This window comes from Filicampus tigris, chromosome 1 (assembly GCF_054856515.1).
Source record: "Filicampus tigris isolate MCC_2025a chromosome 1, RoL_Ftig_1.0, whole genome shotgun sequence".
NCBI classification, from domain to species: Eukaryota; Metazoa; Chordata; class Actinopteri; order Syngnathiformes; family Syngnathidae; genus Filicampus; species Filicampus tigris.
In genome coordinates, this window is record NC_141217.1 from 17,423,223 (window position 1) to 17,440,407 (window position 17,185).

The following is a 17,185-nucleotide window of genomic DNA, read 5'->3' on the forward strand; positions in this document are numbered from 1 at the left end:
TATGAGCACACTATGCCTGCAGGCGGCCAGTTGCTTCACTTGACTGCATTGACAAAGGAATGTTTGTTCACATGCGCAGTGTTTATTGTGGGATCTTTCTATGTATACTTACCTGCCGTTGGAGTTGTGTGATGGGAATGCATGTTTATATTTTTCATATATGAGAAAGTGATGTTAACGTTAACTGAGCTGTACTTGTATTCTGAGAAATAATACTCTACCCCTTGCACGTCAGATCAGGTGACTTCTTTTTGTCAAGCCTGGTATCACATTCAGCCCTGCAAACACGCAAATATTGAATTGTGGTTTTGTGCTTATGAATTTAATAAAATGCACATAATGTTTTATTTTCCACACCGAGCTCACGTACAGTTTAGTTTGATTGTCAAGCCCGGCTTGTGTATAGTAATTGGTCCAAGAGGCTTGAAGAATATACAGTACTTAAAACCGTACAGCCAACAGCTGCATGCAGTTCCTGCATTTAACTCTGTTTAAAGGGTACTGTGTAATTAGAGTGGAGCAGTTAGTCTGATGGACTCATTTGACACTGTTCCCAGGAAATACTTCCACATCACCAGCCCCCAACAACCGAATACCGACCATGCTACCCTCCAACGCATACACCAACCAGCCACAACTTAATGACCAAGAGGACATTTTGATGATCTCCAATTCAAGAGCTGGATCAAAATTATGCGGATAATAATGCTCGGTCTTGATTGACATGGTCATTAATAGAAGTAATTAGAGTGGACCCCCATATACTCGCAGTTCGACACCTGTGGATTTGCATAATTCTGGATGCCAAATGTTACAAATGGATGGAGGGTAGCTGTTTAATTCATAGGTGGACCATTATATCCACACCCACCAATGTGACTGAAATAGCATAATAATAATAATAAAAATAATAATGATAATAATAATAATAATAATAATAACAATAATGCATAAAATTCAGAGACATGCATGCAATAAGCTCAATACCTGCCACTTTCTGTTGGAATAAACAGCACCTACAGCACATAGCACCCCTTACAATACAGTACAGTCTTACAGTTTCTGTCAAACATTTATCCATGAAAAAAAATAAGTTAAGTCATTACAAGAAAATACTGATTTAAATTAAACACTTTGTGTGCAAGCTTGATGTAAAATATAAGCTTTTGCTGTACCAAGTTTCAAGAGTCCACTTAGATAATGTGTCTTTCAGTTTCGGGATGGAAGGTACCGGCCATCTAAAATGGGTATCCGTACCCTTGGTTGAGAAACTGATCTAGCTATATAGCCAGCCTCTGCACTATTTATGTGTTGTGAAGATTATATAGATGCCTTTCTTGACAATATTAGTAAATTGTGTGCTACAACAATAAGGCCCAGTAAATCTGCCTCATGCCTCTATGGAGGGAAAACAACCCTTTCAAAGGTAGCAGTGCGCCGATTACACTGTTGGTGACAACTGATAATAAAAGTATAGCTTTGCCAACTTGTAAAACCTGTACAACTAGACACCAAAGTAAACAAAATGGCGGTCAGTATTAGGCCCTTATTTCTTGATCGTGCGGTACTGCATGAGCCTTTTGCCTGTATGTCTCTCTAAGTACCTGACTAACATGATAGTGAGTGGCAAACTATAGCATCCCTTGCAATTACAGTCATTTTTATTCATATGAGAGCAAAATGTTCAAATAGGAAACAACATACACATAAAATTGGTGAGTTGAATACCCGTTGTTGTACATATCTTTAAATCCACAAGCACATACTCTCTGTGGTGTGCCATCAAGTCTACCTTCGATAACTGCACACGATGTACCATATATTGGGTCACATTTTCTCCATTATAGATGGATGTCATTTTATGAGCAAGAGTCCATTTGGCCTTGTGGTTTTTGAACCTCTCCAGTTCCATATTCTGCCACACCCACGCAAACGTATTCACACTTTGCTATTGCAGGCGTCTTTGTTGTTTGAAAAGTCACTTTTCACAGGCGAGAGGGACAACATGTCTGACAAAGTACTTATCCATTAATAACAAGTGTGGGTTGAGTCGACTCTTGCAACACAATGACGTTGCACAACGGAACGACATATAGTCACAAAAGGCATGCATTCACAACTTCAGTGCGTGTGTAATAGTGTAAATAGATTGCTCATGCGCAGAAAAACAGGTTTTACCACTCAATAAAACATTTTTATGCGTACTTGCTTTGTTTTGGAAGATTGTTTAAGAGAGTTTTAACACATTAAATAGATGCACAACATTTGCACCTCACAGAAAAATACAATACTGTTGTGCAGTTTGATTGACACAGCAGGGGCCAGGTTTAGAATTTGGGGTGGAGATGTAAAATCATGCATAAAGCATATACACTACTAGACATCATCAGTTAATTAATTGTCTTTTTCTTTTCCTGAGGTTACAGCATTGCCCACATTGCACTGGATTTCAATTTTAACACAATCACTTCAGAGACAACAGATAATAGCTGAAATCAATCAAGTTTGCGAAAGTGTAAGCAAACTGATGTAGATGCAAAAGGAAATTCCACTCTATTAAATGTCAATTTTTGGGCTGTCACGTGGTGTGCCACTTAGTCTTTGAAATCGAATGAAAAAAAAACTCTCCGCCAAGCCTCAAATGTACCTTACCAACTATACATTATGATTTCTGTCATTTCTTTCGGTTTAACCACATTAATGATTAACAGTCTTTTGTTGAGATTTATCGAATTGTGTACATTCCAGAAGCCCTACATAAGTAAAAGAGCCAGTGCGTAGTTTTATCAGTGATTCAAATGTTGCGTTTCACCAAGACTTTTATTGACAAATAATTTTGTGTAAAAATGTACATTTACAATGGCAACCAGAAATGTATACAAAACCTTTTTGGGAATTTAGAAAAATAACTGCTCTTTATGGCAATTTAGAAGCAATGAAGGAACAAAGTTGGTGAAACAGAATTAAAATCACTACCAAAACTAATGGTGACAAATATAATTTGAGTGAGTGCCACTCGTCAGCGTCACACAGTGTTGTGAATAAAACATACCCATCATAATTGTCTTTTTCAAGGTAATGCTTTATGGCTACTGCTTTTTAATTTGCTACATAAAACCTGCTATGACTAAGGCGTGAGAATTAAGTTGTTAACTTTTACTACATTGGAACATCCAGTTTCATCCAGTGAACCCTGCAAAATGTTTGTCATCAAAGTTATTTTGACCCATTATTTACATTAGGCATGTCTGCATCCCTAAAGTACAACCCACCTTTGGGTTTTTATGGCTTTTGTTGAATGTCTTTTGCAAATCTGCAAAGTGAAGATGCACGTTCATACAGATTTCTTGTTTACCATACTTGGTACCTCCTTTGAAGTCAAAGTGCGCAGGAGGGAGGTTCTCCTCAGGCAGCAAGCAGCCAGAACATTTCATGTGTGGGCGGTGAATAACTCCTACTGTATAATTTGTGTTAAATGTCAGGAAACAAAGAGCAAAAACTTCAGTTGACAGGTTTTTTTTTTCCATTAAGAAAGAGAGAGAAAAAATGTATATTTTAAGTTGAAAGGGTTGCATAAATACACTCAAATATTCAAAGGACAAATGACAGCAGGTGAATCATGCTCGGGTTTCTCAGCAAATGTAATAAGACAGTGTTTGTCTCTAATTCAGTCTTTGCGAAGATTTAGTCAGAAGGCATCGCTGCTCCTCTTCCTCATCCTCCGTTTCTTCATCCACAGTAAGTGGAACAGAGGTCAGCAGTTGGGTATCAGCATGGATTTCCTCGTCGTCTGACTGGATTACAGGTGTGTCTGCTCCGCCCCCGCTAGTATCACTGGAGCCCGATGATGTCGAGGACATGCGAGACTTGGATCCGTTGTGGACTTCATTTTGCCGTTGCAAGGTTGGACACACCCTGTAGACAACCTCGGCCTCTTCATCTGCCTCATCTTCATCTTCGTCCTCACCACCTGTAAAGAAACGCTGTTTAAAATGCATATACGGTCTTGTTTACCAAGTGAATTTATTCAGTGGGAAAAAAAGTCTCACACTAAGAAATAATTGTTTTACATCAAATCATGCGGGCCACAATTATTAGCAGCCCTACTGTTAATAATTTATACAAGCCTTTTTGCGAACAAAACAGCACCTAATCTTCCCCTATAATGTTTCACAAGATGGGAGAATACATTGTACATTGATTTTTTTCGCCCAGAGTGCATGTTATCATTTAGTCATTACATTTAATTAGTCAAATATTGTATCTATGACTCATGTAAACCATAAAGCACGTTTGATTGTGTTTGGTTATTTGGAATCAGGTCAGTAATCGGTTCGTTTCCATGTAACCATCAACGGCCAATTTTATGTTAAGGGTAAAACAACATACTATATATTTTAATAACAGCAATTTCAACATCCAACAAAAAACATGCTTCTCCAAAGTTTTTTTCTTGTATGGCAAAAAAGAAAAAACTCAATGTTTTGAGAATCATGCTTTTTTTTTTTCTCGACAGAAAAGACACTTATGTATTTAATTAAAGTGTGTTGTTATTTGAATTTAGTCGGCACACCTGGCAGAGGGGATGCTATCTCTTCCTCATCTCCTCCTGCTCCGGAGTTGAGGAAGACGTCTAGGGCCTCTTGGTCAGAGATGTCCATCAGGTCCATTTGCTCCAGCACATCCACGTTCACCTCCATAGATGAGATACTTCCCATGGGGGCTGCAAACACAAACGTGTTATGAAGCGTTAACATTTGTGTGCCGCCTGAGAAGCATTGTGACGTAAATGCATATCCATTAAGGCTTTTATCTATGTTCTATTAGTTGAATAGCAACTTACATCCATATGGGGCTTGTTTTCTATTAACATTTTGCTCTTAAACCAAAGTCAAAGTTGCCACTGTCACTTACGTTTTCTGCTGTCAATCTGCAGGTGAGCTGAGGGCAGGTAGTTATCCACATCTTGTTGGTAGACCTCCTCAAAAAAGCGTTGTCTCTCCCTCAGCTTCAGATGCTGTGTAGAATCGTTGTCCAACACTCTCTGGGAGTTGTCTGTCTCCGCTGAACAATGACAACAAGTCAAGCTGTAACACATGTTGCAAACACTAACAAATAGCAGACTTTCTCATGTTGGGATCCATATCTTTATGTATTATTTTTCTCATGTATATATATATAACATATATACGGACCAGTCCTTCTATCCACCTATGACGGACACCCATTTTGCAGGTGATGAATGATAAACGGGATAATTAATAAAAAAAGACAGATTAAGCATGAGTGGAAGTAGATTTTTGCCCATCTATGTAATCGTCTATAACCTGACATTGATGATTATGGTTTCTTTTGATGCAGGTAATTTCGCTGCTCGATTGATGTATTTTACATCAGGCATGTTTTTGGTCCTAGTAGCGTGCCGTGAGTGCTATTTTTAGACATCAAATCTTGAGCCAGAAAAGGGTTAACAGAAGCTCGCTTGCAGACGATTCTTATTGCTTGTTTTTTGTCCGTTTATCTCAGAAAAAACATGCCAAGTAAACAATGTTTCTATAGAATTTGCAGACGCGACTTAAGACGGATCGATAACGGAAGCGTGGTTAAAATAATAGACGGACTGACCGATAGGCGATTACTGTTTGATCCGATTGGCGGAAGGTTACCCAGACGGCAGATGGCTGGCGATAAACGGACCAGCATATAAATGTGTGCGTGTGCGTGTTTGTGTCAGTGTCAGCACAGAACTTCCAGGCTTCTACCAGAAGGCAAATACAGTAGATGCTAGGAAACACTTACAAGAACAGCTGAACTTTATCTGCGGTAAGGCAGAAGCACTTTTAAACCCATTGCATTAAATGCATTAAATGCCATGTTAATCATTTAACACGAGTTTGAATGTGATTGATTGGTTAATTCTGAACACAGCCACATCACCAGTTATAAGACAGTGTGTACATTCACATCTTGTTTTTTGGGTTTTTTTTTTTCAATTGAATTGTACGGGTTACAGGTCACATTAATGGCGGATAAATGTTTTGAAATGATTTTCCTTGGCCTATGTTTTTATATTACAAACCTGACAAGTGGTGCGTAGTCAAGTTTATGTAGACTTTCGATATTCAATGTACATAGTTGAACAACTGTCCTACGGTCCACCTTTAGTATGACGCTTTGCCCAACTGACCAGCTTTGGTTGTGTAAGTGTGCTAAATTCTTCTGACGCACTGGGCCTGCCCCCACTGGGCTGCATGGGCTGACACTTTGACTCATGTCACCAGTGCTCCTATTCGTTTGTGCGAGAGCGTGTTCATGTATGCGTGTGATCACGTCTGAATGTGTGCACTAGTATATGTTCATTTGACTGCTTAGTGAGTGAGTGCCCATGCATGACTTGCATGTTTCTATAGTTCAAACAAGTGGATGTTGCTTTGAACCATTATCTAAAATTTGTTTTACTTCATCTGCGCATAGAATTTCTAAATTTCTGCAGAACCATGTAGATGGTCCACCATACTGTCCTCCCTCACTGCCGGATTCATTTTGAGTGCACTGCTGTTACTGCACACTTTTATTCTACCATACAGATTATCTATCGATCTCCAAATACTGTGGTTGCAATCTATTGCTAAACATGGGCACCAAAATGTTTCTAACACAAAGTAAAATGCAAACTACAACCACAAAAGTTAAATTAGTGATTAATTGCCTCAACATGGTCACTGATGGTGTAGTGGTACACCCTCCTGAGTTGTGTGCGGGCAGCGTGGGATCGGTTCCCGCTCAGTGACGGTGTCTGTGTGTGTCCCTTGCGACTGGCTGGCGACCAGTTCAGGGTGTAGTCAGCCTTTCGCCCATTGTTAGCTGGGATAGGCGCCAGCACCTCCCCGTGACCCTGTACAGGATAAGCGGTTTGGAAGATGACATATGACACATGCCTCAACAGGCCAACCCGATGTCTTGGTGCTACTCAAAGTCCACTGATCACCATCAACTGTGAGTATGATTGCTTAAAGCGAAGTCAACCCAAACATATTTTTTTCAAGAATATGTTTTATGCAGGCCCACTAGTTGAAACGAGGCAATATGATTAAAATGAAATATGAGTTAAGCAGCAAAATCCATCCATTTTTAGCCATCTCAGGGGGCGGCCATTTTGTCATTTCTCTCGACTGAAAATGACATCACAGACCTTCAGGGCTCAGATAATGACCAATCATAGCTCAGCTTAGGAAAACAGGTGAATCGTGATTGATCGTTATCTGAGCCCTGAAGGTCTGTGATGTCACATTCAGACAGAAATGACAAAATGGATGGATTTTGCTGCTTAACTCATATTTCATTTTAATCATATTGCCTCGTTTCAACTAGTGGGCCTGCATAGAACATATTCTTGAAAAAAAAATATTTGCGTTGACTTCCGCTTTAAGCAGCTGTAGATCTACGTACACATATGTAGATGGCTGCCACCGAAACATTTCAGGTATATGACAACCTAAAAACCTGTCCGAGATAAAAGAACCAACGATTTCAATTTTCACACATATTGAAATAGTGAATTAATTCCCTTTCTTTGTCACATTTAAAAGCCAGTTTAGATATACGCCTTAATGTGCGTAATTCTACATGGAGGTGAACATGTATGCAGCAGGGTGAATCATATAATTATTAACTTCATGTGTTTTTAGCCATCCCGCAAGAATGTTACCTTGCTTGGTGTTCATAGCCTCCTTGGTGCAATCCCGTGCTTTTCTGCCTGAGGTTGTTAACTGCCAGTGGGCCTTATGTGGCTCTGCGGAATCATTAAGTTAAGTGGTTTTCTACATTTGAATGTGATCCAAAGAAAAATAGCGCTCAACACGTGTTAGTCTCCCTTATTGCAGGACTGTAAATGAACCTGTCTGAGCACTGTGATACGTTGTTGTAGATCATTTTATCAACGTAAATGACGGATTTTTATCACTTTCCACTCTTCTCTCGCTGGTGGCTCCCAAGTGGCATTAAATGGCTATCACAACAATATTTGTGTTACATGTAGTAATCGTTTACTAAGTAAGAGCATACATGTAACGTTCATAATCAATCAATTTGATTATTATACCTTCACGTGATTTAATACTAATTAAGTACCACCTCCTCTTTCTTCAGAGGCTGCTAGTCACTGTATAAATTCGATCAATATTTCCCAAATGGCATTCGACGGTAAACTGTTTTAGAATTTCCTAATAAAAAATGTAATTATTTTAATCTCATCATATTTCATCTCATTATTTGTTTTGTTTGGATTCACAAGATTCTCGCACTTCACCGATCTGTGATCTCCCCAGCCAAGTTTATATCATCGGCCCGTGGGCGTCTGCTTGCAGTTCCTTATAAATGTACTTTTCACGCCTTGGCCTGCCGCAGGACACAAGCAAATCAGTTTTTTCTTCCGCCACGTCAAGGACTATCAGCCACACTGCCCCCGCTTGCACGGGTCTGCGAAAATACCAAAACTTAGTCTAGCCCGCCCTTACGCAGATTTGGACCGCATCTTGTGCCAGACTTGCACTTGCCATGAAAATGGAGCCCAAACTCTCATGGAAAGAAAATCAAATCCGCTCCACTGAATCTTGAATAATATTTGTTCTAACCCTGATCAGTGCTGTTTTGTTTTTATTAATTCTCATTTAAAATTAAAACAACTGTAAATGCCACCCCTGCTAGCATGGTCAGCTAGCACGGTTACATAAATGTAATAGTTTCAGATTCACATAAAGGCTACTGTAAATTATACAATGTCTGTTGGCCTTGAAGTGTATGTTCTCTGAGAGCATTTCTGTTTGAAAAATGAATTTGAGCAAATGGACTGATTGACTTGGAATGCACTTTGAGCCTTTCTTGTTCATGGACACAACTGACTCAGTCCTTGTTAGGCTGCTGCTTTATCCTGATCTGGGCTATGAAACACAGGTCACATGGAAAGGATTTACTGTGGTGGCTCAAGGAAGAGAGAACAGCTGGGATGACTGCTGTCGAAGTGTAACGCGTAGTTCAAGTGCCCTGTCATATTAAAAGACATGATTTAGAAAAGGGTTGCAGTGCTTGGCTATCAGTCCACTGTGTATGGGCATATGCAACAAGACATATTGTGTTTGTATTTGTCATCACATGTCATCAACATTGAACTTATTGCATCCCTAAGATCGCCCATTGCTCACCTTGACACAAAAGTTAGTGGATTTTAGTAAAATTCAGCATTATCTAAACAAACAAACTTACCCAACCAAACACAACAGCCCGTAGGGGAGGACAACCAGCTTCAAGTCTCACGTGTGTTTAATGTAAAGAAAGATGCATAAAAGGTTTGTTCCGATGCACCGCAACGACTTTGTAAATCTGTCGAAGTGCCCATTCGATGGGTAACTTGAACATCTGTGAAGGCAACATAAATGCGAAATCCACATACAGGTTTTGGAGCGGCATTTGCTGTCATCAAAGCAACGTCCCTGCTTTTTTCACCAAGACAATGCCTAGCCACATTCCGCACGTTATAACAGTGTAGCTTTGTCGTAAAAGAGTGTGAGTACTATAGACTGGCCTGCCAGCAGTCCAGACTTGTTCGAAATCATGCAAGAATGGGAAAGAATTCCATCTACATAGCTTCAACACTTAGTGTCCTCGGTTCGCAATCGTTTTTTGAGTGTTGTTAAAAGGTAATGGGTTGTCACACCGTTGTAAACATGCCCATACCCCAGCTTTTTTGGAATATTTTGCAGGCATTTTCAATATAAGTCAATGTATGCAAAAACAAAACAAACAAACAAAAAAAACAATAAAGTTTACCCGACAAACAAAAAAAAACCCAATAAAGTTTACCCATTTGTACATTAATATTTTGTCTTTGTAGTGTATTAGATTGAATATAGGTTGAAAAGGATTTGCAATCTGGCATCTATGAATTTGCATATTGACAAAATTAAAAAACATTTAAGGAGGAAGTGAACCCAAATATATTTTGTTCAAAAACATGTTCTATGCAAGCCCACTAGTTGAAACAAGGCATTCTGATAAATATTGCGTTTGTGGAATAAGAGTTAATGCATCCGATTTTAGCCATCTCTGGGGTTTTTTTGTCACTTCTGTCGACTGCAGATGATTGTGATGTCATTTTCAGTCGACAGAAGTGACAAAATGGCCGCCCCCTGAGTTGGCTAAAAAGGGGGAGGGATTTTGCTGCTTAACTCATATTCCACAACCGCAATATTAATCAGAATGCCATGTTTCCACTAGTGGGCCTGCTGGGAACATATTCTTGAAAAAATGTTCAGGTTGATTTTCCCTTTCAAAAAATATTTTTTAAGATTCTTATTATTTTGGTGTATAGCATGTCATTCAACATTGACATGCTGCAATTGTCTTATTGTAAATGTTGTATTACACTATTTATCTTTTTATCTTACGAGACGCAGAATTTCTATGACACTTGTGATCTGAGATAGGACCAATGGCTTCTAAATTCCTTCTCTGTCTAAGCCCACAGTGAATCATAATAGCTTTAGGCTTGCTCTTATGTAATGCTCGTACAGTTCTTCAGCTTCCATAGTGCACCGCAGTGCAAGACCTACTGCCTGTTTTACACGCATGTTTGTCGAGAGAGAGAAATGGACAAGACTACAATATGGAGCGCTATGTAATCTGACGTGTTCTCAATTAAATGTAAATGTAATGTCATTGATTTGATGTAAATGCTCCACTGGGTCTGCTGGTCTTTGATAACTCACATTCAGAATACCGGTAATACAACTGAGATATTGGGCATTTTTTTTGTTTTGTTATTAATGCCAATGCTCACAGGATAAAAACAATCAATGATACGACTTTCAGCGTAAGCAGTACTTGTTCACCCAAGTATTCAGTGTGTATTTGTGTCCCTCTCTTGTCTCTGACTGCTCTCTGTGATGAAAACAGTTAGCGACATGTGTCATTGGCTGCTCTCTGTCGTTTTAATGGCGCACTCATAGATCAAGAGACTTAAGAACCGCACTGGAAGCAGAGAACAAATGTTCCTATTGAACCAAAAAGTCACATGGTGAGGCTTTCAATCCCCTTGTGACAAGCGGGAGGAAATCCCATGATTGCCTTTGTGTCTTCTTGGAAAAGTGACTCTTGTTTATATTTGGGAGAGAGATTCCACTTTCACTCCATGAGCAGCCACATTTGACAGCTCATCCATCCCCGGCTCCTAGATGACCTGCAGCTTCTATTTCTCCCCAAGGGATTAGTGAGGGTGAGACTCAGCTCTCAGCAGTGTACAGCCTCATCATCTTTAGGTATTACTGCTATTAGCCAATCATTCCTCTCTGTTGGCCGAGCAGCCAATGCAGACCGTCAAGCTTAAATCATTTATGTGTGAGATCACTGCACCACAGCAGCCACCACTCCTGCCGTGATACCACTCGACCCCCAACACCACACACTCCTCAATGTAAACACACACTGTATATTCATCAGTAAATAGGCAACGCTCAGCATTTGATATGTATAGTCTGCCTTGGATGGTGTCATCCTTCAGGAATTCCACTTGAAGCACATCTTTGAATCACCATGATAATAGTTAGAATGAACGTAAACAACAATAATCTGAGTACCAATAGTTCCACTCTTTGTCTCCATCTCCTTATCCCCACCAACCCCAAGCTATGAATGCATCTTCAGCCTCGTGATCATACCATGTATATCCCAGGCCGCTTCCATCCACATTCCCATGAAGGATTATCACTCCAGCTAAATGCAACAAAGACCTCCACTGTTTCCCATTGCTTTCCATATGAAAAGAAGGAGGGCTACCTACCACATTAATCATAATACACCAGCATACAGAGAATATTACAACTCTGGTGAGGTTACTCGGAAAGCAAGACCGTGGTTATGCCGCTTCTGTTCTAAGTAGGTCTTGCTCCTACCAAGACAAACTTAGTTGGAAAGGTCGACGTACTGTTAATTAAAGTAATCAAACATACCCTCAGCTCAATTTGAATAGATGGCTCCATATAGCAAAAGAAACTGGTGAGATGCATTAGTTATAGATGGAAGAAATATCTATGTCGAATATTAAGCGGTACAAATCTAATACAGCTCGAATTATGCAGCATAATCACCCATTCAAATCAAACACTACGAGTTGGTTACTTACACGCCAGACGTTTGTTGTGTTTGGTTGACCCCGTAGATGACATGATGGCCGTGTTGCAGCAGTGTGTGTCAATTTGTCTTGTCACCTCCTGTCAAGGCTGCAGGACAGGATGCTGGTGCACGTCGCAGCAGATCATCTAGTCATTGCATCTCCACCCTTTAGCACCAGGCTATTCCAACTACCCGTTTTTGTTTTTCTGCTCTTCCTGACTCCCTCTCCCCTTTGTGATCGCCCCTTTCTAGGTTCCCCTCACGCTGCTTCACACTTGCATCCTTATTGCCCCCCACCCCTCTCTCTCTCTCCCACTCTCTCTTTTTCTCTCACAAACACACACAGTCTTGCACACTGTGCAGCTCAGAGACAGGGTGAGTGATAGTAGACGTGGCCTGTACCAACTGGTAATAATGTGGGGGTCATGAGATCAGGAGGCTTTTTTACGTAATATTTAGGGACATACCAAAAACTGCAATATGAGTACTAGAGCCCTTTAATATATAGTAGTAACTCTGTATCATTATTGAAGTAGATAAGAAAAATAAAAACCTGTATATTTTTATTTTATAGATACCTGTTCATATTGTTATCCTTTTGTGGTCTTTTATTTACTAGCCACTACAACCTCCACAACCTAATGAAATCCAATACAAAGTGGTAACAAATTGCAAATTACCTGTTTTCTGAAGCTGAGCCATGATTGGTCGTTATCTGAGCCCTGGGCATCTGTGATGTCATTCTCAGCCGACAGAAGTGACAAGATGGCCGCTTGCCGGACAGTGGCTAAAAACGGGTGGATTTTGCTGATTAACTCATATTCCACAAATGCAAGATTAATCAGAATGCCGCGTTTCAACTAGTGGACCTGCATAGAACATATTCTTGAAAAAAATATGTTTGGGTTGACTTTAAAGCCGTGTTTATTAAAAGAACGAAGACTGCCGAAGGACTTGATCTCAGTTTTACTTCGGCAGCTGTATAAGGGAAAATGCCTTGTCCTCGAGTATAGTACAGTAGCTAATGTGCATAGCCTACTGTAGCTAACATTTTTTAGTACAATAAGGGAAAAGATGCGAGTGTTCCATAGATTCCACTAGGGATCATAAAATGGTAAATTGGCTGTCATTTGTATAGCGTTGAAATGATGAAAATAAATGCCTATATGCAACTTTATTCAGATCCTCACAAAATGTAATTGTTCCTCTTTGACTTTTTGTTTTTCCTCCCATAATCAATACTGTACTAAAAATACAAACTGTACATGCCAATATGGCAACAGCAGTAGCTGGGTTCGTACTGTATCAGCACTCTGCTGGGTGCAATTCTTAGTGATTGCTCAGTGTGGACAGCACTTAAATGATCGATTGCTGTGCCATCTGAGATCATATTTAGACCGTGCAGAAAGAGCATCAAAAGCTGGTGCCAGTGAACGTAAATATGTGATGCTTTTTTTCAGTGCAGTTAAATTATTTGTATGATTTTTTTTAATTCCACCACGAACAACAGTGCAGACACTCTGGCATGTAATTACAGTATGAATGCACAGGTCGACTCCATTATCAAGATGAACCAGTCCCCATAAATGCACTGTTGCAAAGATGCATAGCAACCATCACACATGTTGTGTTAATAGGCATTCAGCATCATGGACCCCTACAGGTCTCTGCCATGATAAGAGGCCACTAACAGCCAATTATGTCACTCTTCCACTGGAAGAGGCTCTGTAGCTCTGATGATGAGGTGAAATGTGTCAGCTTGTAAATAGAGGACCCTGGTGAGACACCCTCCTGCCCACGTGTCAAATTAAAAGGGACAAAAATTAATTGAAAAAGAAAATGAAATATTGTAATAAAAAAATACTTCAACAAATATGTATATCTGGTTTTGGATGAGCAGGATGAATAGTATACAGTTATTGATGAGTAAAGTATTGATTGGGTAAGATGATTGAGTAAGATGAGTATTTACAGTGTCTCTGTCATGTCAAACAAATGTGAATACTGTGAGGTGGAAAACATCGCTGATAGACTCGTTAAGACCAGTGGCAGCTCGTCAATAGAGGGCGCTTGGGCGCCCTGCCGGCTGAGTCACATTGAAATAGACAAAAAAAAAATGAAAATGAAATATTATACGTAGCGGCAGAATGAATTCTGAAGTAAACAAAAACATTTTGTCTGGTAATTTACAGAAAAAAATGGAAAAGCTTCGTCGTGCAACAAAATAATGACTCAGAACACAATGCCCACACAACAAAGGACTTCATCAGTGTGGGGAAAGTGGAAGGTCTTAGACTGACCAAGTCAATCATCACCAGACCTTAACCCACTGCATGCATTTTACCTCTTCAGGCGGAGACTGAAGGGAGAACCCCCCAGAAACAATCAAGAGCTGAAAGAGGCTGCAGTAAAGGCCTGGAAAAGCATTTCAAATGAAGACTGTAGCTGGTGAAATCAATGGGTCACAGGCTTGATGTGGTTATTGCAAGAAAGGGTTATGCCACCAAATATTAAATGTGTTTCACTAATTTAATTTAATAATTTATGTTCCATTTCTTTTGCTCACTTGAAATACCATGAAATAAAAGATGGAATTCAAAACTTTAATGTGATATTCAGATTATTTTGAGCGGAAAACCAAATGCTGAACTCAACTGACCTTGCCCTACACATGTAAATATGTAATTAAAGTGTTATTTTTTTTAATATTTGATATTTTTAAACTTATGAGTACAACTGTATAAAATAGCTCCCTTGACATATGGATAATGGAGATGCAAAATACAGTATAAATACCCAACACGTGAAATTCCCTGAGTTTAAGTGTGAGACAATATTGACATCTAGTGGCTAAAGAGATGTCGTACATTATAACGTCCCCTGAAAGTTGTATCCAGTACATTGAGCATACTAAACACACAATAGCCTCAGAAAAAATGTTTCACGTTCATTTTCATGACAAATGGGGGAACAAATCTACTTGCGGGAGCTGCTACAAACTGAAGCACCACATTTCTGAAGTGTAATTTATATTCAACACTCTCCATTTGCAAAACAAATTCAAGTGAAAATGGTCTTTCCAAAGACTCTTTTACAGAATGTGTGTGCATTTGTGTCTCAGTGCTGGCTTCCCTTTTGAAACAGTGTTATCTTAGATTTCCTCTATGATGTGGCTTGTGAGTCACTCTGACAAATACAGTACACGCATATACGTATACGTATGCACGTATGAACGCACGCGCAGGACGTGTACGTTCCATCGTTCACTGCCCACAGTCATTTTTGCCGTCGCTCAAACGTAATCATGTGGGTTGTGCACGCATCTTTAGCCTTCTGCTAACATAAGAAGCATCTTGCACACACAGACAGTCCCTCGAGTCCTCAAATATTTGAGAAGTCATCAGGGACATCATTCCGGATAAGCCTATACGTCAACGAATATTTTTTTTTCAATTACATTCGCAGTGGAGAAGCGTTTTCACTCACGTTCAGTATTGAGGCTATTTGATTAAATGAGATCATCACAAACACAAAGTGTACATAGAATGGAGTTACATAAATAAATACAATGGAGGCTTTGGGAAATAGTAACAATAAAAAATAGCGTATTCAATAGATTTCTGTTCTACTGTCCTGCATATCTTCCCAAATCCGCAAAAAATGATTAGGCCTACATCACCTTATAGTGTAGGGCAGAATAACACTTGGTGTAAGTGCAATTAAGCCATGTCTGCCATCTAGTGGTGAATGGTGATATTACAATTTAAAACTGTGGTCTACCCCTGCATACTCACAGTTCTGCAACCATGGACGCAGATATTTTGAAGAATCTTTGGGGTTTGAAAAAAAAAAATCAAAAAAATGTTCCCCACAATTTTTTTAAAGAGTCTGCATCATGTAAAATCAACTTTTATTGAGCTTTTGTATATGTTAAAATACCAATTCCTCACCCCCACCCCCTCAAAAAAACGAATAGTGTTTCAATAGTTTCTATAAGAGCATTTTGCTCGTTTGTGACTGTTTGAGAGCGATTCAATCGTGTGTGTGTGAGAGTGTTTCAGCGGTGTGTATGAGAGTGTTTCAAGTGTATCTACTGTAGGAACATTTCACCTGTGTGTGCCCCACAAAATGCAGTAGTGCGTATGAGAGGTAATCCGGAATTGTGTCCCTGATGAACCCTCATAGACGTACCTTCATGAGTCAAGTCAAAGCACTCAAACTTTATTAAAAAATATCACTGTGTTGTGTGGCGATATTCTGGGGATCACCATGGCAACAGACATCCCAGTGCCACATGCACGAACACGCACACCTGTCTGATAGTGTTCCAGTCTGTGCTGCTAAGCCTGCCCTCAGACAGTAACTTGGTGCCGTTTGCTAAATGTGGCAGGACGCACAAGCAACAGCGGCGATGCTTTTGTTCCCCGAAAGAGGAGCACACAGCACTGGCAGGGTGTTAATTAGACATTGTGAGGGGGCAAAACTGACTGGCTTTGTGTGTTGTTGGCTGCAGTGCTGATAGAAGCGCTCCTTTTTGTGAAGCATTCTTTCTTAGTGCTACAGTGACAGCTGCTTTGAGAAAATTCAGCACATTATTTGACCTTGGCTGTGGTGACTGCATGGTGACAATAGGTTATATAATTGATACTGTACTCTGTGTCTGACATGTCTGGAAAGCTGTAAAGGAGCATGCTGTGAGAGACAGTTTCCATGATGTGTGTTTGTCATGTCAGTTTTGCAAGTGAGTTTTTCTGTGTCTAAATGTGATCTAGTGACTCATGTGGGAAGAAAAGGCTGCTTCCACTGAGTGATTAGTATCACTTGGACTCGTCACAACAGTGAACTTATCTTCTTGTTGAAATCGGTCAAGGCAAAAAAAAAAAAAGGTTAAACGCACTATATACAGCATTTACTGGTAAATAATGTTTACTACTGAATTAATGTTTGTTGGGTTTTAATTTAAAATGTTATTTTGTATTGGTGAAGTGTGCAGGAAAAAAAATAACTGCCAATGTGGCGT

General features: G+C 39.7%; 1 protein-coding gene across 2 annotated transcripts; it reads right to left on the reverse strand.

The window, feature by feature from the left end:
* Window positions 1-1,643: 1,643 nt before the first annotated feature.
* On the reverse strand, window positions 1,644-12,905 carry LOC147153045 (dysbindin-like). Of its 2 annotated transcripts, none has more exons than XM_086020688.1 (4): window positions 12,846-12,905; window positions 4,915-5,087; window positions 4,574-4,723; window positions 1,644-3,970 (listed from the first exon to the last, which is right to left on the reverse strand). In XM_086020688.1, the coding sequence occupies exons 1-4, from the start codon at window positions 12,893-12,895 to the stop codon at window positions 3,663-3,665; spliced, it is 681 nt and encodes a 226-aa protein (XP_085876814.1). In that variant the 5' UTR covers window positions 12,896-12,905; the 3' UTR covers window positions 1,644-3,662. The 2 variants fall into 2 exon arrangements, with proteins under 2 accessions (XP_085876814.1, XP_085876903.1); XM_086020777.1 differs by lacking the exon at window positions 12,846-12,905 and adding an exon at window positions 12,176-12,420 and having other exon boundaries at window positions 4,915-5,064.
* Between the last annotated feature and the right edge of the window lie 4,280 nt (window positions 12,906-17,185).

Excerpts from the sequence above, each read along its gene's own strand:
- LOC147153045 (XM_086020688.1), bottom strand. The coding sequence starts at position 12,895 with ATGCCCAGGGCTCAGATAACGACCAATCATGGCTCAGCTTCAGAAAAC. Across the intron at positions 4,724-4,914 it reads GCAGATTGACAGCAGAAAAC|CCCCCATGGGAAGTATCTCA; the intron begins GTAAGTGACAGT and ends TTGTGTTTGCAG. Across the intron at positions 3,971-4,573 it reads GATAGCATCCCCTCTGCCAG|GTGGTGAGGACGAAGATGAA; the intron begins GTGTGCCGACTA and ends GTTTCTTTACAG.